Source organism: Lepidochelys kempii, chromosome 3, assembly GCF_965140265.1.
Source record: "Lepidochelys kempii isolate rLepKem1 chromosome 3, rLepKem1.hap2, whole genome shotgun sequence".
Taxonomy (NCBI): Eukaryota; Metazoa; Chordata; order Testudines; family Cheloniidae; genus Lepidochelys; species Lepidochelys kempii.
The window spans coordinates 310,749-335,152 of record NC_133258.1 but is presented as its reverse complement, the minus strand read 5'-3'; the positions used below and the strand labels follow the sequence as shown (position 1 = coordinate 335,152).

The 24,404-nt window shown below is 50.7% G+C and overlaps 1 protein-coding gene across 1 annotated transcript in view; it reads left to right on the top strand.

Moving 5' to 3' along the window:
• Nucleotides 1-20,369, top strand: part of GCKR (glucokinase regulator) — a 44,468-nt gene extending 24,099 nt beyond the window's left edge. The window contains 10 exon segments of the mRNA XM_073335362.1: nt 707-825; nt 1,088-1,186; nt 2,150-2,247; nt 5,077-5,153; nt 6,114-6,210; nt 7,713-7,810; nt 8,642-8,725; nt 9,164-9,313; nt 19,281-19,415; nt 19,913-20,369. Coding sequence (XP_073191463.1) covers nt 707-825; nt 1,088-1,186; nt 2,150-2,247; nt 5,077-5,153; nt 6,114-6,210; nt 7,713-7,810; nt 8,642-8,725; nt 9,164-9,313; nt 19,281-19,415; nt 19,913-20,080 — 1,125 coding nt within the window. The 3' untranslated portion in view covers nt 20,081-20,369.
• Nucleotides 20,370-24,404: the final 4,035 nt, after the last annotated feature.

The following is a 24,404-nucleotide window of genomic DNA, read 5'->3' as shown; positions in this document are numbered from 1 at the left end:
CTTCCCTTTTTTTAAAGATGGGCACTACATTAGCCTTTTTCCAGTCCAGGACCTCCCCCGATTGTTATGTGTTTTCAAAGATAATGGACAATGGCTCTGCAATCACATCCGCCAACTCCTTTAGCACTCTCGGATGCAGTGCATGGACTTGTGATTGTCCAGCTTTAGTCTTGAGAAAAGACGACTGAGGGGGACCTGATAGTCTTCAGATATGTTACGGGCTATTACAAAGAGGATGGTGATCCATTGTTCTTCACATCCATTGAGAACAGGACAAGAAGTAATTGGCTTCTCTGCAGCAAGGGAGATTTCGGTTAGTTAGAAAGTTTTTCCTAAGACCTATAAGGGTAGTTAAGTTCTGGAATATGTTTCCAGGGGCAGTTGTGAAATCTCCATCACTGGAAGTTTTTCAGAACAGGTTGGACAAACACCTGTCAGGGATGGTCTATATGGTGTTCTTGGTGCTGCCTGAGGGCAGGGTCTTGACTTGATGACAACTCAGATCATTTCCAGCCATATATTTATATAAGTCTAGGGAGTACCTGCCCGGGATGGGGCTGCTTGGAAGACAGTCTTCAATCCCACAGGATGGGGTGCACAGGGAGTGGGGTTTAATTTTCCAGTACACTCAGGATGGGGGCTTGGGGAGTGGGTTTGAGCCCCAGTGCCCATGTGTCATTCAGTTCTCTCTCTCCCACTGCCTCAGCCTGAAGGCATCAGTGGCTCCTCACGGATGAAGGGTGGGAGTGCCACCAAGATCCTGCTAGAGACATTGTTGCTGGGAGCACACAAGACAGCCTCCAAGGACACTGACATCTCAGAGAAGTAAGTCTCCGGTTACAGAGCTAGTAGGCTACACTAGGCAGGCAACCTCCCCCCAGTGCTGGAGTCCCCTGCTTGGCTGGGTACCCAGCTGGCCTATTGTTATGGTCGGGGATTGGCTGGGAATATTGATGTCATGCTGGGACATTGGGACAGGACCTCCGCACTTGACTGCTCCTGGTCAGACTGTGAATGGCATTGGGGCAGACAGGAGCTTGGCATGCACAGGTCCCATGAGTCCTCTCTATGTTCTTCCAATGTCTAGGTGCCTCCTGGAAATCCTGAGGACATATGAACGTGCTCACAAAGTCACCTATGCCCAGAGCAAAAAGATTGCTGCCTTGATGAAGCAAGCGGGCACCAGGTGAGGTGGGAAGGCATCTCCATTTCTGCTGGAGAAGTGGGGGCTGGGGATAGAAGGAAGGGGGAGAGGAAAGACGTGTAGGGTGCAGGACTACTCAGTGAACAGTGCGTGGGGGTGAGATGTGGTATATCAGATCCTCTGAGGCCCCCTGCTGGAGGCCTCATGGCCCTGGCACACCCTGCCCCCCAAAAAAGGCAGTAGAGAAGTCCTCCAAGCTACTTAGAGTGGCTGTGTAGGACACAGCCCAGCAGCCTAGTATAAGAAGAGTTGCAGGGCCAGAGGCAGTTCAGTTCCTTCTGGAGCTGTAGGGGTGTGGGTGGTGCATTCCTGGCTGGATAAGCTACAGAACCCCAGACAGGGCAGCGCTGCCAGAAGCCGGGGAGAGCAAGAAGGAGCCCTGAGCTGCTTGCTGGGACTCCATTAGGACAAGACCCTGAGGTAAGGGTGAAGATGGCATGGGGCCACGGGGAAGTAGCTCAGGGAATTAGAGAAGCCATGCAATATAATTAAAGGGACACAGCAGATGGCTACACTCTACAGGGTCCCTTGGCTGGGACCCAGAGTAGTGGGTGGGCCCAGGTCTCCCCAACGCTGCATTAGCCACTGTGGGGAAGTGGCCTGGGCGGTGAGCTGTAATTCAGAAGGGGAACTGAATTATAGTGGCCCAGCTGGAGAGCTGTAGCCAGGAAGCCCAAGAGGGCTAAGGCATTGTCTCCAGGGAGGGAGCTCTGGGGCATTGTTCTATCCCAGAGCAGGTACAATCAGAGAGAGCAGCACACACACTTGGCCAAGGGGATGCTCACGAGGGGTGAATGCACCCTGTTACAGGGGGGAAAAGCCAATTAATACCCACTAACCCCCCGTGCTGTGGTCTGCCCTGACCCCGCAATAACCCCCTGTGCTGTGCTCTGCCCCTACCCTCTGAGCATCCTGAGTAACCCGTCTGTGCTGTCCTTTCCCCAGCTTGCAGAAGAAGGCCTGTGTGTTCATGGTGGGCTGGCACACGCTGGGCATCATTGCCATCATGGATGGTGCTGAATGCATCTCAACGTTTGGGGCAGGTAAGGGAACTGGCTGTGTTGGAAAGAGCCCTGATGCCTCAAATAAAGGGTCTCTGTGATGTGAGAGAGGTGTCCAAGCTCCTTGCTCTGAGCTCCCCCTGCACCAGGCTTTTGATATATCATAGAGTCAATTGCTTGACCACACTTTGGTTCATTATTAAAATATATTCAAAAAACCAAATAACCAATATCAGGTTTATTGCTCTAAGCAAATAATAATATAGTGTCATCATGCCTCTGTGGGTCACAAGTGAGAATACCAGATGCAGGACAAACTGGTGAGAAACAGGGCGGACATACCCCAAAACTGGTGGTTATTCTCCCATAAGATATACCAATCCAGTAATACAAGTAAACTTCTGTCTCACCACACTGGCTAACCAGAAGTCAGAAACGCAGTATCCTTAAGTATCCCGGTCCTTGTTTCACCACCCAGACACTAGACTTAATGATGATTGGTTATTTAAAAGCAGTTTAATCAACCAAAGGGTTTTTCTGATCCCAAAGAACCAGCCACACACCCAGGTCAATATATAACTCGGATCTTACCCAATAATCATGCTATTGCCAATCCTTTGGCAATAGCGTGATTATCTAATATTTAATAGTCTAATAATCCTTTAGATATTATATAGTATTTAATATCTAAAGGATTATTTATAAGAAAAAAGAAAGAGGTGAAAGTTAAAATTGGTTAAAGGAATCAAATACATACAATAATGGCAAAGTTCTTGGATCGGGCTTGAAGCACTGATGGAATAAACTGCTGGCTTGTTAAGTCTCTGGTTGCTTCCAAATGCCTGGAAGGTCCTCGGTCCCTTGAAGTGGGTTCTAGCCCACGAAAGCTTATGTCCAAATAAATTTGTTAGCCTCCAAGGTGCCACAAGGACTCCTCGTTGTTTTTGCTGCTCTGAAACCCGTTAGTATTAAGTCCATAGTCCAGAGATCAGAGCAGGAAAAAGGCAAAATGGAGATGTTTCCAGGGCCTTTTGTAGCTTCTGTCATGTGGAGGGAAAATCATTGTTCCAAGTAAAGCCCTCAGCACAGTTTGTGGGAAAAGTACAGGCACACGAGATGGAGTTCATTACCACATAATCTCGTCACATGCCCTTGTATTCTTCAATGAGTCATAGCAGCCATTACCCTACTCTCTTTAGAACATCCTCAGGAAAGTCCATCAGTGGAGATAAGCTTCTTCCATGGCCCACTGTGTTAACTGATGGGCCGTCAGCTTGAATAGTCCATTCACAATGTGCTGACTAGACTGGATGTAAACTACTGTGTGGATATTACCATGGGAGCAAACACATTTGAAATACAAGTACAATAGTCAATATTTGTAACTTCAGAGACAAAAATGATACATGCAAACAAATAGGGTAATAACATTCAGTAAACCATAACTTTTCCATTGACACTTTACATGACATATTTTGTACAAGATTTGTTGTAATTATATAGCAGTGGTAGCAACAGCGTTCTACATGGTCCTATTTTAATCATACAACATCACATATAAGTACAGGAAAAAAGTTCAATCTGATACCAGTCTCCAGGAAGCTGTTGTGTACAGTGTTGTTACGGTCACCTTGCACAGAAGGTGTGCTCCAAAAGTTACAACCCTAACGCCATTTTTATACTCTGCCTGTTTACAAGTAAAAGGTATTGTGTACATCATCTAAAATTAGATTTAACCAATCAGTTTACCACCTTGTGTTTCTGGTATCATGATGTATACCTTATCTTTGTTCTGAACACATGCATTTCAGGTACCAAGGAGCATGAAGGCACCTCCTATGTTTGTACCAGGGTAGACCATTCATGTATATTGTCCTTTCCCTTTGGGACATTCCAGTCTTAGCCTGTGAGCGTAACTTCCTACCAGGTGCTATGGAAAGACACTCATATGTCCTGATCCTGACAGTTTTCCTTTCTACTTAAACCAAAGCTTATTTCAGCTAACGCAAAGTGTTATGGATACTTGACATCGGTGAACAGAATTGTGGGGCAAGTATAATACAGTCAGTTAACATAACTTCCCAACACTTATACTAACTATGCCTAACATAGCATGTATTGGCTACCACAGCTTCATGAACAATTGCCTAGGTTCTAGCTCTGAGACCCCTTGACCCCCAGCCCCCAGGGAGCCTGCCGAGAGACTCCTGCACTCAGCCTCCAAGGACCCAGCAAGGAGACCCAGCTTGGGGATGCTGTCCCCCACACCCAGCCCTTGGGGATCCAGCTTGGGGATATCTTGCCCCACAAAGGCCCTCTAAGCAGGATTCCCAGGGTCTGTGGGGCAAACGTTCTCTGTTCTGGATCCCTGGGGACGGGAGGGCCAAGGGGTCTCTGAGCAGATACCTGGGGGCCAGGGGTCTCTCTGAGCAGGATACCTGCAGGTGGGATGCAAGAGTCTCTGAGCTGAATCCTGGGAGCTGGGGGTCAAAGGGTCTGCAAGCAGGACTCCCAAAGAATTGGGGGGAAGGGTTCTCTGAGCAGGTTTCCTGGGGGCTGGAGAGTAAGGAGTGCCCAAGCTGGATCCCCCGGGGTCAGAAGGAAATTTCTCTCTTTGCTGGATCCTAGGGTCTCCAAGCTGGATCCCTGTAGGCTGGGGGAAAAGGGGGTGTCTCAGCTGGATCTTGAGGGGCTGGGGGCAAGATATCCCCAAGTTGGATCCCTGGGGATCCTGCTCAGAGGCCGTTTGGCCACCAGGGATCCTGCTTGGAGATTCCTTGACCTCCAGCCTCTGGGATCCTGCAAAGAGACCCCTTGGCCCACAGCCCTGTTCCCTCTACCTCTGGGTCACCCCCTTGCTTTCCTACACAGACTACAATGACGTGCGGGGCTTTCTGATTGGGGATCGCAGTGAGATGTTCAACAAGGAGGCAGATCTGATAATGCAGGTAGGAGCTGGGCTGCAGTACGGGTGACGAACAAGGCCCTGGCTGTCAGGGTTACTCTAGGTGTGTTTTGGGTTTGTTGGAGCGGATTCTGGAGATGAGATCCTGCTTGGCCTGGTGGGAGGGGGCTGGGGTGGTTGGGGAGTTCTAGCTGATTGTGAGCCCGCCCTTGGGTAGGTCCTAGGCGGGAAGTAAGTCCTGGGAGTAGTTCTGACCATGAGTCCGGGGCTGGACTCGGCTGGGGTGGCTACCAGGCAGGGTCTGATCTGAGGTAGCTTATGGGTGTGGTGAACCTCATGGTCTGGGATGGGTGCTGGGTGGGGAGTGGGTGCTGGCCTGGGGCGCATACTGTGGGGGCGTGGTGGACTCTGAGCGTGTGGTGATTCTTTGTGCCCATGCCTCTGGTTCCCGGAGCCTCCCAGGCTCATGGGCAGACAGGGACTGATACCCCTGTGCTCCCTGGTATCAGCGAAGGGAGGAGAGTGCTGCTATGTCGGGGAGCAAAGGGGGAGTCCCCATCGTGGGGAAGGATTCCCCAGTGTTAGGGACTGGAGGTGGAGTCCAGATGTCAGGGAGGATGAGGGGCCTGGTCTCAGGGTATGTGGAGAAACCTGGCTGGAGAGGGATGCATGGGGTCCTGGTTTGGGGGAGGGCAGGTGGAAGGTCCCAGTGGCAGGGTGTGGAGGGGGGACCCTGATGTTATGGGGGGGCATGGGGCCTTGGTGTCAGGAAGATGGGGGGACCTGGAGTAGGGCAGGAGAGAGCCAGGGAAGTCCCAGTGTTGTGAAGGGGATGGGGTTTGGGAAGGGAGGAGAGGGCTCTAATGTTGGGAATGGAAGGTAACCCTAGTGTCTGGGAGAGAAGGAGGGGGCTCCAGTGAAGGGGTGGATAGGGCGGCCCATGTGTCAGAGAGTTTAGCGGGAGCCCTGGCATCATGCTAAACAGGCTCCCTTTCTCTGGCAGGGCCCACAATTTGCCTTCTCTCAGGAGGACTTTGTGAAGACGATCCTTCCATCACTGACAGAGCTTGATACTGTTCTCTTCCTCTTCACGCTGGATGGTGAGGAGTGGCTGGGAGCTGAGGGAAGGGGTCAGCACTAGTTTGGGGGGGGGAAGGAAGGAGCTGTTGTTCCCCCTGCTGGGCACTACCCTCTGCTGAGTGATCATGTCAGCCTCTTGCTGTGATTTATCTCGCCTCACCTCTCCCTAGTATGCTGAACGATTGAAAAGTTTGGGGTTGTTGTTACCTTGGAAAAAGACAAGTAAGAGGGAACACGATAAAAAAAATTATGAAAAGTATCTAAAACAATGCAGGGTCTAGAGATGGGAGATCAAGAGTATCTGTTCTCCCTGTCTCATAAGACAAGAATGAGGGGGAAGCTCACTGGGACTGAAAGGCAGCAAAGTAAAAACTGATCAAAGGAAATATTTTCCCACAAAGGCACAAGGGGCTTGTGGAACTCCCTGCCACATGACATAACAGACTAAGAGCCTGGCAGGATTCAGAGAGGGGTTAGACGTTCCTATGGGCATGAAGAATATCCAGAATTATCAGAGAAAATACAATACATATTTTTTAAACATGGGAGACCAGAACTGCACACGGTATTCCAGATGAGATCTCACCAGTGTCTTGTATAATGGTACTAACACTTCCCTGTCTCTACTGGAAATAGCTTGCCTGATGCATTCTAAGACTGCATTAGCTTTTTTCATGGCTGCATCACTTTGGCAGCTCTTAGGCATCCTGAGATCAACCAATACACCCAGGTCTTTCTCCTCCTCCGTCACTTCCAACTGATACATCCCCAGCAAAAATTCTTGTTAGTCCCAAAATGCATGACCTTGCACTTATTTAAATTTCATCCCATTTCTATTACTCCAGTTTTCAAGTTCATCCAGATCTTCTTGTATGATAATCGTGTCCTCCTCCATATTGGCAATACCTCCCAACTTTGTGTTATCCACAGATTTTATTAGCACACTCCAACTTTTTGTGCTAAGGTCAGTAATAAAAAAGTTTGGTCCCAAAACCAATCCTTGAGGAACTCTACTAGTAACCTCCTTCCAGCCTGACAGTTCACCTTGCAGAATGACCCATTGTAGTCTCTCCTTTAACGAGTTCCTTATCCATCTTTCAATTCTCAGATTAACCCCCATCTTATCCAATGTAACTAATAATGTCACTGCAGTCTAGATCTGTCATGGCAGAGCCAATCACACTGGGTCCGTTGCTGAGCTACAGGCAAACCAGGCCTGTTTGTGTTGTCTGGTAGAGGGGTGCAGCTGTTCTCTGATGTACCTCAGCAACAAGGCTTGGGAGGGAGTCCATGGACCTGTTACCCTCTTACCCTGGAGTTGTAGCAAAGAAAGTGAATGAGACAGAAGTAAGGTGAAAAGTATAGGCTGGGATGTGTATGTGTGTGTAAACATGTCTCTTGCATGTTGGTATGGTGATTTGGCTGATGTGCAAAGGACTCTTGACTCTGACTAGCTCTGGATCTTCCTGAATGACTGTCCAGAGCCTGGTTACCCCAGTCTTATGCTCCCCCTTGCTTTAAGATGACCTCACAGAGGTGGAGAAGCTTGTGGTTCAGGTGAAGGAGAAGACATCAAATGTCCAAGCACTTTCTCATGCCACTGTTGGGCAGTACCTTCCGGTGAGTAGAGAAGGCTCTTTGTCTCCATCCCAGGTGAGGGAACGGTCCTGTGGGAAATGGAGCTTGTGCTCATGTAATTAGACTGTACCCTGGTGCACGCCTAGAGGGGGCAGGGTTGGGGTTGCCTTCACTCTGGAATTCCTTAATTCCTTAACTGCTGAGGGGGAAGGGAGTGAGTCTTGCCCCATGGTGGCACTGGGTGCCCCTGGAGCTACTCTAACTTGCACCAAGGCCACACTGCCCCCAACCAGCCCTAAACCTCAGAGGTCAAAGAAGAACAAAAGAAGCCATCTGCAGCCTATACTTATCAACAAGTTACGTTCCTATCTAATAAGGTATTTCTCACCCAATGGTTAGTTTGTCCAGCGCTTGTCCCCACTGACACAGTCCCCTTCCCTAATGGATACCTACTTGGGACAATCGTCTGCTCTTACAGTCTTACCCCAGGGGGCCCACTCTCCCCAGAACTCTCGGTTTGGCTTTGTAAATCTCCAGCCTGCATCTACTCCAGACAGCAAACATAGGCTGTCTGATGGGTGTTCATTGTTCTCCTGTTTGGGTCAGCTCTGAGACTGCCCTCCCTCGAGAGCTAGATTTCACTCCCAACAGATTTAGAACACAATGTCCTGTGTTAGCTAACTCTAAAATTGTTTCCCATACAAACATCTCATAATAACCAGGATAATCAGCTAGAGCTTAGCTTTTGTCAGACCAAACACAACTCCCTTCGGTATAATATTGAGAAAACGGTGGGACTCAGTATCCCTGTCAGGACATGCTTGGGCACATCTGTCACAACAAGATTTCTGTTAGTATCTTTATCCTCACCAGGCCTCCCTCAAGAAGCTGTTTCCTTGCATCATGAGCATCATGTGGCCCATCCTGTTCCTGGAGTATGAGGGGAATTTTATCCAGGTAATGCATGACAAACCTGTTTGGATCCTGAGGTCGATTCCTAGCAGGGTGCCGACTGACTGGACTTTTGTGATTTCTGAGGTAAGTGAGGGGTGGCTGCAGGGCCGTGGCTCGCCCTGTGGGGAGGCGGGCCCGGCTGCTGCAGGGCCGTGGCTCGCCCTGTGGGGAGGCGGGCCCGGCTGCTGCAGGGCCGTGGCTCGCCCTGTGGGGAGGCGGGCCCGGCTGCTGCAGGGCCGTGGCTCGCCCTGTGGGGAGGCGGGCCCGGCTGCTGCAGGGCCGTGGCTCGCCCTGTGGGGAGGCGGGCCCGGCTGCTGCAGGGCCGTGGCTCGCCCTGCGGGGAGGTGGGCCCGGCTGCTGCAGGGCCGTGGCTGGCTTCCTCTGGCTGGCAGTTTGTGGCTGCCTAGTTCACGGGGGTCTGTTTTTCTGTATTTCACACAGAAGTTCCAGAGGGAGCTCAGCACCAAGTGGATCCTCAACACAGTCAGCACCGGGGCCCATGTCCTCAAGGGCAAAATTCTCCACAACTACATGGTGGACCTGAGAATCAGCAACTCCAAGCTCTTCTGGAGGGCGCTGTCCATCCTGCAGGTACTGAGGCCCAAGTCAATGGCCTAGCGAGGGAATAAGAAGGTAGCAGCATTACCAGTTATTACTTCAGAGTGTAGGGGGAGGCCCCAGTTGTGAGAAAGGCAGGAAGCAAGGTCAATAGCTAAGTGGGGCGGGGGGGGAGGAGGGAATCCTGGTGTGGCCCTTCTCTGGACATTGGCACTGCCCCCAGTGGGACCTTTTCAAGGCCAGGCAGAGCACCACAGCCCAGTAGCTGACCCTCCCGTCCTCCACCTCCCCCATCCCCTGTACCATAGCTGGGATCCTAATTCTGAGCATGAGAGAATCTCATCACCAAGATGCAGCCTTTGCAACAGTGCACCACAGTGTACTGCTAACCTGCTTTGTCCTATAGGTGGAAGTATATAGCCCACTATTTACATGGGGTAACTGGGGGAGAAGCCCAGCAGTATGAACATGGTGAGCATGTACCAGGCCATTATAGAACATGTGTTGGTGCCCCTCAAGCCGTCTCCTTGCTGTGCCGTGCTCTGAGGCAGATTGTGAGAGACGGCCAGGATGTTGGCTGATGTCGCATGTTGCTGGAGCTTGGTGGTCACTACTGTCTCAATTACTGGGCCTGGGAATGGGAGGTTGGAGATGGGACAGAAGTTGAAAAGGTCTCAAGGTTGCGTTTTGGCATTTCTCAGGGAGCTGGTAAGTGTTTCTCCCTGCCTACTCCGGTTAGTAGTGGGCATAGCTCTTTTATCATTCAGGAAGGGCAGGGATCCATTGCACAGGTTGTGGCTCTAATATTTTTCTGGGCTTCCTGGACTTCAGCTAGTGTGATGGGGAGGGTGGATGGATAATAGGATCTAGCTGGGGTTTTCTTGCCCAGTTATCTGTAACCTGGGCCTTTCTCTGTGCTGCCCCTGCCCAGCTAGCGTCCACACACATGTGCATGTACACACCCCCTGTCAGGGTTCGCTCCCCACTCTGAACTCTAGGGTACAGATGTGGGGACCCACATGAAAGACCCCCTAAGCTTATTTCTACCAGCTTAAGTTAAAAACTTCCCAAGGCACAAATCCTTCCTTGTCCTTGGATGACTACTGCTGCCACCACCAAGTGAGTTAGACAAAGATTCAGGAAAAGGACCACTTGGAGTTCCTGTTTCCCCAGAATATTCCCCCAAGTCCCTTCACCCCCTTTCCTGGGGAGGCTTGAGAATAATCTACCAACCAGATAGGTAAACAAGGTGAGCACAGACCAGACCCTTGGGTTTTTAGGACACTAAAAAACAATAAGATTCTTAAAAAACAGAACTTTATTATAAAGAAAAAAAGTAAAAAGCACCTCTGTAAAATTAGGATGGAAGGTAATTTTACAGGGTAATAAGACTTAAAACACAGAGGATTCCCCCGTAGGCACAACTTTAAAGTTACAAAAAACAGGGATAAACCTCCCTCTTAGCACAGGGAAAGTTTACAAGCTAAAACAAAAGATAATGTAACACATTCCTTGCTATTACTTACTATTTTTGTAATATTAGATGTATCATTTCAGTAGGAGCTGGATTACTTGGTTGGTCTCTCTCTGTCTCAGAGAGAACACACACAGAGCACAACAACAAAGCCTCTTCCTCCCCCCCCCATTTGAAAGTATCTTCTTTTCCCATTGGTCCTTCTGGTCAGGTGCCAACTAGGTTAATTGAACTGATTAACCCCTTACAGGTAAGGGGATTCTGTACCTCTGGCCAAGAGGGATTTTATATTACTGCATACGTAAAGGTTGTTACCCTTCCCTTTATATTTATGACATGCCCCCCCAAATCACAGATGGTGCGGGACAGTCTGTTCCACACTGGCTGTGATTTCTTCCTGGAGCTCTAGGAGAAAACAGAGTTAATAAGACACATGCACCTTTAGATATACTGTATAAAAACGAACAATATTTTTCACATTTTAAGGACGATTTTAACCAGTTGATTCTGGGAAATGTCCATAGGAGAGTGCATCAGCCACTTTGTTAGAAGCTCCTGAAATGTGTTGTATTTCAAAATCAAAATTTTGGAGACCTAAGTTCCACCAAAGAAGTTTATTACTGTCCTTGACAGTATGAAGCCACTTTAGCGCAGCATGGTCAGTTTGCAGGTGGAAACGCCGCCCCCAAACGTATGGGCATAGCTTTTTGAGAGCATACACAATGGCGTAACATTCCTTTTCACTGATTGACCAGTGGCTTTCCCTCTCAGTTTTTTGCTGAGAAACACGACAGGATGGAATTTTTGATCAGGTCCTTCCTGCATTAAAACTGCTCCCACACCGCGCTTGGATGCATCTGTGGTTACTAGGAAAGGTTTGTTAAAGTCTCTGGGGCCCTTAGCACAGGGTCAGACATGAGTGTTGCTTTAAGCTGGTTAAAGGCCTTCTGACACTCTTTTTAGTCCACTGCACTGCATTTGGCTGTTTCTTTTTGGTCAAGTCTGTCAGTAGGGCAGCAATTTGGCTGTAGTGCGGTACAAATCGCCTGTAATATCCGGCCAAGCCTAAGAAGGATTGGAACTGTTTCTTTGACTTTGGGACAGGCCACTTTTGGATAGCATCCACTTTGGCCTGTAGGGGGGTTGATAGTTCCTTGACCCACCTGGTGTCCAAGGTAAGTCGCTCTGTTTAGGCCTATTTGACACCTTTTAACCTTAACAGTTAGTCCTGCCTCTCTTATGCACTCAAAGACTTTTTGCAGATGCTTCAGATGTTTTGCCCATGAATCAGAAAATATGGCCACATCATTAAGGTAGGTGACTGCAGATTTTCCCAATCCCACTAGGAGACTGTCTACAAGTTTCTGGAAGGTGGCGGGGGCATTCCACAGCCCGAAAGGGAGCACATTAAATTCATACAGCCCGACCTGTGTGGTGAAGGCTGACCTTTCCTTGGTGGATTCATCTAGCGGTACCTGCCAAGGTGTGGATTGCACTCTCAGCAAATTTGGTTAAGTACAAGGTAGACATGAACTGGGCACATCCCAGTTTCTCCAGTAGCTCCTCTGTGCATGGCATTGGATAGTTGTCTGGGCGAGTTGCAGCATTTAGCTTACGGTAGACCATGCAAAAGCGTATCTCCCCATCTGGTTTGGGAACTAAAACTGCTGGAAATGCCCATGCACTGTTAGAGGGGCACATTACACCCATCTGTAGCATGTCCTGGATCTCCCGTTCTATAGCTGTTTTGGCTTGAGGAGACACCCGGGAAGGTTGGGCTTTAATTGGGCGAGCATTACCTGTGTCAATGGAGTGGTATGCCCGTTCGGTCTGTCCTGGGGTGGCTGAGAACATCGGTGTGAAGCTAGCGCACAGATCCTTGATCTGCTGTTGCTGCCTACATCCGAGGGTCATAGAGAGATTCACCTCTTCCACACCACCGTTACTTTTTCCTTCATAGTAGACACCTTCAGGCCATTCAGCGTCCTCTCCTCTCTGGGCTGTAAATTGACAAACCTTTAATTCTTTGGAATAAAAGGGCTTTAGAGAATTAACATGGTACACTTTAGGGTTTAGGTGGGGGAATGCTATGAGATAGTTAGCTGCTCCCAGGCGCTCTTGGACCGTAAATGGCCCTTGCCATGACGCTTCCATCTTATGGGCCTGGAGCACCTTCAAGACCATGACCAGGTCCCCTACTTTGAAGGAACGCTCTCTGGCATGTTTATCATACCAGGCCTTTTGCTCTTCCTGAGCATCTGTTAGGTTTTCTTTAGCAAGGGCTAAAGAGTCTCAGAGGGTGTTTTATAGGTTGTTTACAAAGTTTCAAATATTAGTTCTTGGAGAAGGCGTAAACCCCTCCCATTGCTGCTTCACCAACTGTAATGGCCCCTTAACCTTGCGGCCATACACATTTTCAAATGGTGAAAACCCTAAACTGGGATGTGGTACAGCTCTGTAGACAAAGAGCAACTGCTGTAACACTAGGTCCCAATGGTTGGAGTGCTCATTTACGAATGTACATACCATGGCCCCCAAAGTTTCATTATATTTCTCCACCAGGCCATTTGTTTGATGGTGGTAAGGAGTGGCAACCAAGTGATTTACCCTATGAGCTTCCCAAAGGCTTTCCATAGTTCCTGCCAGGAAATTAATTCCTGCATCTGTGAGGATGTCGGAGGGCCAACCTACCCTGGCAAAAATGTCTGCTAGTGCCTGGCACACACTTTTAGCCCTGGTGTTGCTTAGAGCTACTGCTTCCGGCCATCGGGTGGCAAAATCCATGAAAGTCAGTATCTACTGCTTTCCCCTGGGAAGGACCCAGAATATCCACAGCTACTTGCTGAAATGGAACCTCAGTTCATCACTGGATAGTGGACCTCGACTTGGTCCCTCAGGAAGCGATGCGGGGGATGGGGCTGGTTCCGGGGACAGTGACCCAATCTCCGCAGGTGCACTTGGTTGGGGTTCAGGCTCCGGCTGAGCTTCTTGTGCAGGTTTAGCTGCTGCTACCAAGGCGGGCTCGGTGGGGCCCTCTGGTGTAGGGGTTGCAGACGGGGTTGCAAGCGCTGGACTCAGTGCTGGCAATGGTTTTGGTGCTGGTTGCTCTGCCGGTTCTGGTTCTGGGTCTGGCTCTGGCTGGGTCTCTGTGACTGGGTCCACTACTGCTGTCGCAGATGTTTGCCTGGGGGTCCAGTTCCACCACCTCAGTCTGGGTCTCTGGTATCACAGACTGGGCCCTTGTCAAAGGCTCAGGAACAGAGCTAGGCATGACAGCTTGCTTAGCCTGGCTGCAGGTGACCATTCCCACCCTCTTAGAATCATAGAATATCAGGGTTGGAAGGGACCTCAGGAGGTCATCTAGTCCAACCCCCTGCTCAAAGCAGGACCAATCCCCAATTAAATCATTCCAACCTAGGGCTTTGTCAAGCCTGACCTTAAAAACTTCTAAGGAAGGAGATTCCACCACCTCCCTAGGTAACGCATTCCAGTGTTTCACCACCCTCCTAGTGAAGAAGTTTTTCCTAATATCCAACCTAAACCTCCCCCACTGCAACTTGAGACCATTACTCCTTGTCCTGTCCTCTTCTACCACTGAGAATAGTCCAGAACCATCCTCTCTGGAACCACCTCTCAGGTAGTTGAAAGCAGCTATCAAATCCCCCCTCATTCTTCTCTTCTGCAGACTAAACAATCCCAGTTCCCTCAGCCTCTCCTCATAAGTCATGTGTTCCAGACCTCTAATCATTTTTGTTGCCCTTCGCTGGACTCTCTCCAATTTATCCACATCCTTCTTGTAGTGTGGGGCCCAAAACTGGACATAGTACTCCAGATGAGTACTAGGCTGGCTAACCTAGTGAGGAGGGCTTTAAACTAGGTTCACCGGGGGAAGGAGACCAAAGCCCTGAGGTAAGTGGGAAAGCGGGATACCGGGAGGAAGCACAGGCAGGAATGTCTGTGAGGGGAGGGCTCCTGCCTCATACTGAGAATGAGGGGTGATCAGCAGGTTATCTCAAGTGCTTATATACAAATGCACAAAGCCTTGGAAACAAGCAGGGAGAACTGGAGGTCCTGGTGACGTCAAGGAATTATGACGTGATTGGAATAACAGAGACTTGGTGGGATAACTCACACGACTGGAGTACTGTCATGAATGGTTATAAACTGTTCAGGAAGGACAGGCAGGGCAGAAAAGGTGGGGGAGTAGCATTGTATGTTAGGGAGCAGTATGACTGCTCAGAGCTCCGGTACGAAACTGCAGAAAAACCTGAGTGTCTCTGGATTAAGTTTAGAAGTGTGAGCAACAGGAGTGATGTAGTGGTGGGAGTCTGCTATAGACCACCGGACCAGGGGGATGAACTGGATGAGGCTTTCTTCCGGCAGCTCGCGGAAGCTACTAGATCGCACGCCCTGGTTCTCATGGGTGACTTTAATTTTCCTGATATCTGCTGGGAGAGCAATACAGCGGTGCATAGACAATCCAGGAAGTTTTTGGAAAGCGTAGGGGACAATTGGCTAGATTGTCAGGCTCAACGGGTAGTGATCAATGGCTCCATGTCTAGTTGGCAGCCAGTGTCAAGTGGAGTGCCCCAGGGGTCGGTCCTGGGGCCGGTTTTGTTCAATATCTTCATAAATGATCTGGAGGATGGTGTGGATTGCACTCTCAGCAAATTTGCGGATGATACTAAACTGGGAGGAGTGGTAGATACGCTGGAGGGCAGGGATAGGATACAGAGGGACCTAGACAAATTGGAGGATTGGGCCAAAAGAAATCTGATGAGGTTCAATAAGGATAAGTGCATGGTCCTGCACTTAGGACGGAAGAACCCAATGCACTGCTACAGACTAGGGACTGAATGGCTAGGCAGCAGTTCTGCGGAAAAGGACCTAGGGGTGACAGTGGACGAGAAGCTGGATATGAGTCAGCAGTGTGCCCTTGTTGCCAAGAAGGCCAATGGCATTTTGGGATGTATAAGTAGGGGCATAGCAAGCAGATCGAGGGACGTGATCGCCCCCCTCTATCTGACATTGGTGAGGCCTCATCTGGAGTACTGTGTCCAATTTTGGGCCCCACACTACAAGAAGGATGTGGATAAATTGGAAAGAGTCCAGCGAAGGGCAACAAAAATGATTAGGGGTCTAGAACAGATGACTTATGAGGAGAGGCTGAGGGAACTGGGATTGTTTAGTCTGCGGAAGAGAAGAATGAGGGGGGATTTGATAGCTGCTTTCAACTACCTGAGAGGTGGTTCCAGAGAGGATGGTTCTAGACTATTCTCAGTGGTGGAAGAGGACAGGACAAGGAGTAATGGTCTCAAGTTGCAGTGTGGGAGGTTTAGGTTGGATATTAGGAAAAACTTTTTCACTAGGAGGGTGGTGAAACACTGGAATGCGTTGCCTAGGGAGGTGGTGGAATCTCCTTCCTTAGAAGTTTTTAAGGTCAGGCTTGACAAAGCCCTGGCTGGGATGATTTAATTGGGGATGGGTCCTGCTTTTGAGCAGGGGGTTGGACTAGATGACTTCCTGACGTCCCTTCCAACCCTGATATTCTATGATTCTATGAGGCCTCACCAATGTCGAATAGAGGGGGACGATCACGTCCCTCGATCTGCTCGCTATGCCCCTACTTATACATCCCAAAATGCCATTGGCTTTCTTGGCAACAAGGGCACACTGCTGACTCATATCCAGCTTCTCGTCCACTGTCACCCCTAGGTCCTTTTCCACAGAACTGCTGCCTAGCCATTTGGTCTCTAGTCTGTAGCTGTGCATAAAACTAGCTTGGCTAGTTTTATGTTGTTGGCCAAGTCTTCCCCCCGGGAGCATGGGAATGGGATAATCATCATAGACTGCAAAAGTCCACATTCCTGACCAGCCCTTGTACTGAACAGGCAACTTGGCTGTAGGCAAGTCAAAAGAGTTTGACTTGAAGGGTTGAATCGTCCCTTGGGCCTCTAGATTGATGAATTTGGGGTCCACTAGGGATTGATGGATAGCTGACACCTGTGTTCCAGTGTCCTTCCATGCGATAACCTTCTTCCCACCCACACTCAGTTTCCCTTCGTTCTGAGGGTATCTGGGAGGCATCTGGGCCTGAGGACCTTTGGTATGACCCCAGTGCAATGAACTGCAATCTGTTGGGGTTCTTGGGGCAGTTGGCCTTTACATGCCCCAGCTTGTTACATTTAAAACATCGCCCAGCTGACTGGTCAATGGGGCGAGGTGGGTTGCTGGAGAATGGTGTGGTGGGACAATAAGGTGTCTGGGGTTTTCCTTGGGGTGTAGTTGGGGCCTTGGGCTGCCCCTGGTGGTAGGATGTGGTCTCGGGGTGTCCCTTCTGGTATCCGCCCAAACTGCGACCAGGGTTGTTCCTCTCTGCTACCTCCATCTGTTTTGTTCTGATTTGCCCTGCCTTTCTGACAGTCTGGGACTGTTCGTATTGATCAGCATAAGAAGCAAGACTTTCTGCTGAGTCCATTTTCTTATCCCATAAACACTGTTTTACATCATCATTGGTCATAGTCAGGAACTGCTCCTGGACAACCAAATCACACATTCCTTTAAAGCTAGTTACACCCCTTCCTTTGATCCATTTATCTAACGGATCCTTTATCTGGTTTACATAAGCCACATTACTTAGTCCAGCCTCTCTCTTAAGGGCTCTAAATTTCACTCTGTAAGTTTCAGGTGTAATTTGAAATTGCTTCAAAACCAAATCCTTGAATTTACCATAGACAGAAGCATCCTCAATAGGCATTTTGTTGAATATGTTCAGAGCTCTTCCAGTCAATTTTGCTACCAATGTGGTCATCTTGTGATCTTCAGGAATTGCATGGAGAGTGCACAGTCTTTCAAAGGTGATGAAATATTCAGCAGTATCACTGGATTAATCATACTGTGGACATAGTCGCTCCCGTTTGTGGATTTTTGGGGAGGTGGAGCCAACTGCTGAAGGGTTTTGTCCTTTTAACTTTATCACCTCCAGTTCATGCTTCCTCTCTCTTTCCCTCTCCTCCTGAGCATGCTGCCTCTCTTTTTCCTTCTTCTCCCTAGCAGCTTTTTCTCTGGCCACTTGTGCATCAATCTCCATCTGTTTTAATTCCAGTTGTCTTTCATGTTCCTTCTTTCTTTCTTCAGCTTCCAATCTTGCTAAATCTAGTTTCTTTTGGACATCACTTTCTGTCATCCTAACCTCCCTGCACTTAGCCTGCCTAACCCGAGAGCTAGAAAGAAAAAAAACCCTAGCTTGTGAATTCCCTTGCTGTAGCTTAAATACTCTGCCCTGAGGCAGAGAAGAAAGAGGAAAAAAACCCCAAAACCTCCAGCTGCTCTCAGCTTAAAAAAAAAGTGTCCTTTTAAAACAACAACAACAACAAACCTCCCTGACTTCAAGCAAGTAAAAGAAAAAATACTTTCTTTTTAAAATCCTGAGGTCTGTGCTTCTGGTTCAGAATGATCCCACCGTGCTGCTACCATGTCAGGGTTCCCTCCCCACTCTGAACTCTAGGGTACAGATGTGGGTACACACATGAAAGACCCCCTAAGCTTATTTCTACCAGCTTAAGTTAAAAACTTCCCAAGGCACAAATCCTTCCTTGTCCTTGGATGACTACTGCTGCCACCACCAAATGAGTTAGACAAAGATTCAGGAAAAGGACCACTTGGAGTTCCTGTTTTCCCAAAATATTCCCCCAAGTCCCTTCACCCCCTTTCCTGGGGAGGCTTAAGAATAATCTACCAACCAAATAGGTAAACAAGGTGAGCACAGACCAGACTCTTGGGTTTTTAGGACACTAAAAAACAATTAGATTCCTAAAAAACAGAACTTTATTATAAAGAAAAAAAGCACCTCTGTAAAATTAGGGTGGAAGGTAATTTTACAGGGTAATAAGACTTAAAACACAGAGGATTCCCCCCCTAGGAACAACTTTAAAGTTACAAAAAACAGGGATAAACCTCCCTCTTAGCATAGGGAAAATTCACAAGCTAAAACAAAAGATAATGTAACGCATTCCTTGCTATTACTTACTATTTTTGTAATATTAGATGTATCATTTCAGTAGGAGCTGGATTACTTGCTTGGTCTCTCTCTCTGTCTTGGAGAGAACACACACAGAGCACAAAAACAAAGCCTCTTCCCCCCCCCTTTTTTTATATTACTGCATACGTAAAGGTTGTTACCCTTCCCTTTTATATTTATGACACCCCCATTCACCCAACCCTGGCTGGGGCTGTCATCTCTGATGTCATACACAACTCTGAGTTTGCCCATCCCCCAGCCAAGCCATGTAGATTTGGAGCAGACAGGAGCCAGCCTTGCTTCCCAGCCATTCTGGCTGTCGTAGTCCTCTTCTCAGTGTTACTTACCACTCCCCCTGGTTCCCTGGCCTGCTCAGGATCAGTGTACAGGGCTCTGCAAATGCCGCTTGCTGAGCCTTATGAGAGCCACTCCAGCACCATTCCTGAGCTGCGCTGAAATGGAATCTGGTCTCTGTCCCTGCTCTGACTGGCATGCTCTCCCCACAGCGGTTCACGGGGCACTCCCAGGCCAGGTGCCTGGAGGGCCTGCTGCAGACCATATATGATGCTGAGGTGCTCTCAGATGACATTCGCAATACAGAGATCTCCAAACATATTGCAATAGCAACGGAGAAGAAGAAGGTAACAAGGCCCATGCCCTGTCTCTCCTCAGCACCCCACCTCATGGTGTCATGCACGGTGGGGCCCCAGCCCACTGGCTCCAGTCTGCTCAGATGTGCGTCTCGATGGGTCTGGTGCAAACTCTGGCACCTGTAACACCAGCACAGGGACATGCAGCAACAGCTTTCGAAGGCAGGAGACAGAATTTCAGGTGGTTGGTGTGGGGCGAAGATTGGGAGCCACCTTCCAAAAACCATCATGAGTGCTGGGGCTTCCCCTTGCAGAGGGGTGAGGCTCTCGGGAGGCACCAGCAGGCAGGTTTCCCCCTGGAAGGGGGGAGGCCACCCCAGATGCATTAAGTAGACAAGTGGGGTGCTGATGCCCCCAAATCCCTAGCAGGTGGTGCTCCCCTTAGCACCTGCACACCAGGGCCTGTGCAACTGGCTGAGCTGGTGGGGAAATGAGCTGGTGAGCGCTCCCCCTGCCTGATTCTGACACTGTCTCCTCTTATCTCCCAGGTTGTCCCCACAGCCCTTCTGTGCCTGCTGCGGAACTGCTCAGTGCAGGAGGCTCAGCTGCGGCTTGACACCTCCCCATCCATCCGAGCAGCCATTGAGTCCTCACTGAATGCTCGGGGGCGCAAACGGGGTGCAGACAAATCAGACTCCACAGGCAGGAGCATGTAGGAGGCAGCACCCATCCACTAAGGGGACTATGTGGGGAGGGAAGGGCCTAGCATCATTAACTTCTGTACGGATCCAGCAGTGTGGGCTGTCTTCCAGGCAGGGAGAGAAGCCAACTCCCTGAACAAGAGCAGCAGCTGGGATCTGGTGAACACGAGCAGCACCTGCCTAGATGGGAGGCCGAGTGCCATGGGCTCTCCTGTTAGCTCCTGGTGGAGCTACCACCACATTACCTGGAGGTGGGAGTCTTGTGTTCTCTAAGAGCCTGAATTTCTTTGGAGGATCATGTGCTCCCCAGGGGTCTGGATTGCTCTGGGTGAGCTAATCTCTGATGGATGGGGTCGGGGGGGTATCAGTTTACCCTGGGGAATCAGGGTGTGGGGTGCACTGTAATCCTTTGAGCAGGTCAGCTGTTCTCTCTGTTCTGGGGAGGAGGAAGAGTCACTCTGTGATATGAGCTCCTGAGGGAAGTTGTTCTGTAATCCCCAGAGCATGGGGTGGGTTGTACGTGTGGGGCTGGATGTTGTCACCTTGTGTTCTGTGATCTCCTGGGAGGTGGGAGGGCTGAGTCACCCTGTGAGCCCTGCAGGGGGGATGTGTGATTGGGGGGGGGGGGTCACGCTGTGATCTCTGCTGTTGTCTCTTCATTGCTTTTGTTTGTTCTTCTTTTTTTAAATAAACTTCTGTTTGCCCAGCTGTCTGTGCTGTCAGCTCAGCTATGAGGGACTCATGGGCATCTTCCCAGCTTGTGCAAGACCAGAGCTGGCAGCAGAGGGGATGTGTGCCCACCCGTTCCAAACCGTACTGATTGCCAGCAGCCCCCAGGGCCTGTCTGTCAGGGCCTAGGCACAGCCCCACCCTACCAGTAGGGGCTGGAGGGGAAGGGGTGTCTGCATTGTGGCAGTTATTCACTGAGTGGCCGGAGGGCCAGGGCTGTCAAAAACCCTTGTATTTGTCCCTGTGTCCAGCAGCTTCCACACACCCCTGCCATGGCAAACTCCTTTGTTGCATTATCTCTGGAGGTGGGATGATGGATGTTGGAGCTGGAGGTTCGATGTGAGGAACTTGCCTTGCAACAGTCCTGTGTTCTAAAGCTGTGGGGGCACCCCTTGCCTTTGCTTTAGGCACCACATTACCAGGACACTGACAGACAGGAACTGTGGTGGGCATTGTCCTTGACTTTGTAATCATCTCCCTCCTAGTGCTGTCACGCCATCCCTGCATCTCCAAACTCGGTTTGGCTGCACTCTGAGAAAAACAAGATTATGGCGCAATTCTCAGGCAGCAGAACTGAGCTTTCTGGCCGGGCTGGGCAGTCAGTACATTCCTGGGCTTGTAGCCAGCATGGCATAGAATAACCTTTCCCCTTGCCGCAGGGCCTGCGGAGCCCCTGCTATGAGGGCCGCCTCCTCTTTAGCATTTGGCAACCTAGCATTCTGGCTGCTGTGCACCACCTGATCAGTATAGACTGAGGGCCAGAGCGTTGGCTGTAGCTAAGATTCACCTCTGCAATTCTCAACCCTGGGGCCTGCAGGCGGCTCTAGCTTATTCTGGATGCTAACACTCCCTAGGGGCAGAAACAGGCCAGTGTAGTAGCAAGGATCCTGGTCCCAGCCCACATTATCATGAAGGGGGTTTTGTTCTAACTGCTAAGTCAACTCCCACCCCCTCTGCTGACCTGATGGTCCTGTGGCTCCCTGGCCAGACTCTGCCAGCAGCAAGGCACAGAGCAGCCACCTCGTAGCCAGGTCTGGCCCACAGATGTCAAACCACTCAGGCCCAGCATGCACCTGCCGAGCCACACACATTACTGTTCATCATCATCATCACTTGGGTGTGTTGGAGCGAGTGGGGTCAGGGTGAGGTGGAGGAGTGCTCAGGAACATGGAAGCGGGGGGTATTGGGCCTGAGAGAGCATGTGGGGAGGGGGTGTTGGGCATTTGAGGGAGTCAGGGTGCATGAAGAGGCAGTGCTGGATGTGTGGCACTGGGGCAGCTGGGTATGTAAGAAGGAGTGAGGGCAGGCCTGGGGAAAGAGGATGGCAGGTCCATGGGAGAGGCAGGCATGTGGAAGTGAGGGGGTAGGTGCATGGAGCTGGGAGGTGATTTGGCACATGGAGGTGGGTTAGGTGTGTAGGGGAAAGAGGGATCGGGCACATGGAGGTAGGGGGTTGGGCATGTGAAGACTGGAGATCAGGCATGGGGTGAAGGAGAGGTGGGTGCATGGAGGTTGGGGGCTCAGGCAGGTGGGGGTTGGGCATGTGGGGGGGTCACGCATGTGGAAGTGGAGGGTCAAGCCTGTAAAAGCAAGTGGGGTTGAGTGAGTCCAGTTGGGTGCATGGAAGCAGAGGGGGTTTATGCAGGTGGAGGTGGAAGGGTTGGGTGTGGAGGGGGTAATCATAGAATATCAGGGTTGGAAGGGACCCCAGAAGGTCATCTAGTCCAACCCCCTGCTCAAAGCAGGACCAATTCCCAGTTAAATCATCCCAGCCAGGGCTTTGTCAAGCCTGACCTTAAAAACCTCTAAGGAAGGAGATTCTACCACCTCCCTAGGTAACGCATTCCAGTGTTTCACCACCCTCCTAGTGAAAAAGTTTTTCCTAATATCCAACCTAAACCTCCCCCACTGCAACTTGAGACCATTACTCCTCGTTCTGTCATCTGCTACCACTGAGAACAGTCTAGATCCATCCTCTTTGGAACCCCCTTTCAGGTAGTTGAAAGCAGCTATCAAATCCCCCCTCATTCTTCTCTTCTGCAGGCTAAACAATCCCAGCTCCCTCAGCCTCTCCTCATAACTCATGTGTTCAAGACCCCTAATCATTTTTGTTGCCCTTTGCTGGACTCTCTCCAATTTACCCACATCCTTCTTGAAGTGTGGGGCCCAAAACTGGACACAGTACTCCAGATGAGGCCTCACCAATGTCGAATAGAGGGGGACGATCACGTCCCTCGATCTGCTCGCTATGCCCCTACTTATACATCCCAAAATGCCATTGGCCTTCTTGGCAACAAGGGCACACTGCTGACTCGTATCCAGCTTCTCGGCCACTGTCACCCCTAGGTCCTTTTCCGCAGAACTGCTGCTGAGCCATTCGGTCCCTAGTCTGTAGCTGTGCATTGGGTTCTTCCGTCCTAAGTGCAGGACCCTGCACTTATCCTTATTGAACCTCATCAGATTTCTTTTGGCCCAATCCTCTAATTTGTCTAGGTCCTTCTGTATCCTATCCCTCCCCTCCAGCATATCTACCACTCCTCCCAGTTTAGTATCATCCGCAAATTTGCTGAGAGTGCAATCTACACCATCCTCCAGATCATTTATGAAGATATTGAATAAAACCGGCCCCAGGACCGACCCTTGGGGCACTCCACTTGATACCGGCTGCCAACTAGACATGGAGCCATTGATCACTACCCGTTGAGCCCGACAATCTAGCCAGCTTTCTACCCACCTTATAGTGCATTCATCCAGCCCATACTTCCTTAACTTGCTGACAAGAATACTGTGGGAGACTGTGGGGGGGTTGAGCAGGTGGAGTGGTTGGGTGTGTGTGGGGGCGGTTTGAGCACGTGGAGGGGTTGGGTGTGTGTGGGGGGGTTTGAGCACGTGGAGTTGGGGGGGTTGGGTGTGTGTGGGGGGGTTTGAGCACGTGGAGGCGGGGGGGTTGGGTGTGTGGGGGGGGTTGAGCACGTGGAGGCGGAGGGGTTGGGTGTGTGGGGGGGGTTGAGCACGTGGAGGCGGAGGGGTTGGGTGGGTGTGGGGGGGGTTGAGCACGTGGAGGCGGGGGGGTTGGGTGTGTGCGGGGGGGTTGAGCACGTGGAGGCGGAGGGGTTGGGTGTGTGGGGGGGGTTGAGCACGTGGAGGCGGGGGGGTTGGGTGTGTGTGGGGGGGGTTGAGCACGTGGAGGCGGGGGGGTTGGGTGTGTGCGGGGGGGGTTGAGCACGTGGAGGCGGAGGGGTTGGGTGGGTGTGTGGGGGGTTGAGCACGTGGAGGCGGGGGGGGTTGGGTGTGTGTGGGGGGGTTGAGCACGTGGAGGCGGAGGGGTTGGGTGTGGGGGGGTTTTGAGCACGTGGAGGCGGGGGGGTTGGGTGGGCGTGTAGGGGGGTTGAGCACGTGGAGGCGGGGGGTTTGGGTGTGTGTGGGGGGGTTGACCATGTGGAGGTGGAGGGGTTGGGTGTGTGTGTGGGGCGGTTTGAGCACGTGGAGGCGGAGGGGTTGGGTGGGGTGGGTGGGTTGAGCACGTGGAGTCGGAGGGGTTGGGTGTGTGTGTGGGGGGGGTTGAGCACATGGAGGCGGAGGGGTTGGGTGGGTGTGTGGGGGGGTTGGG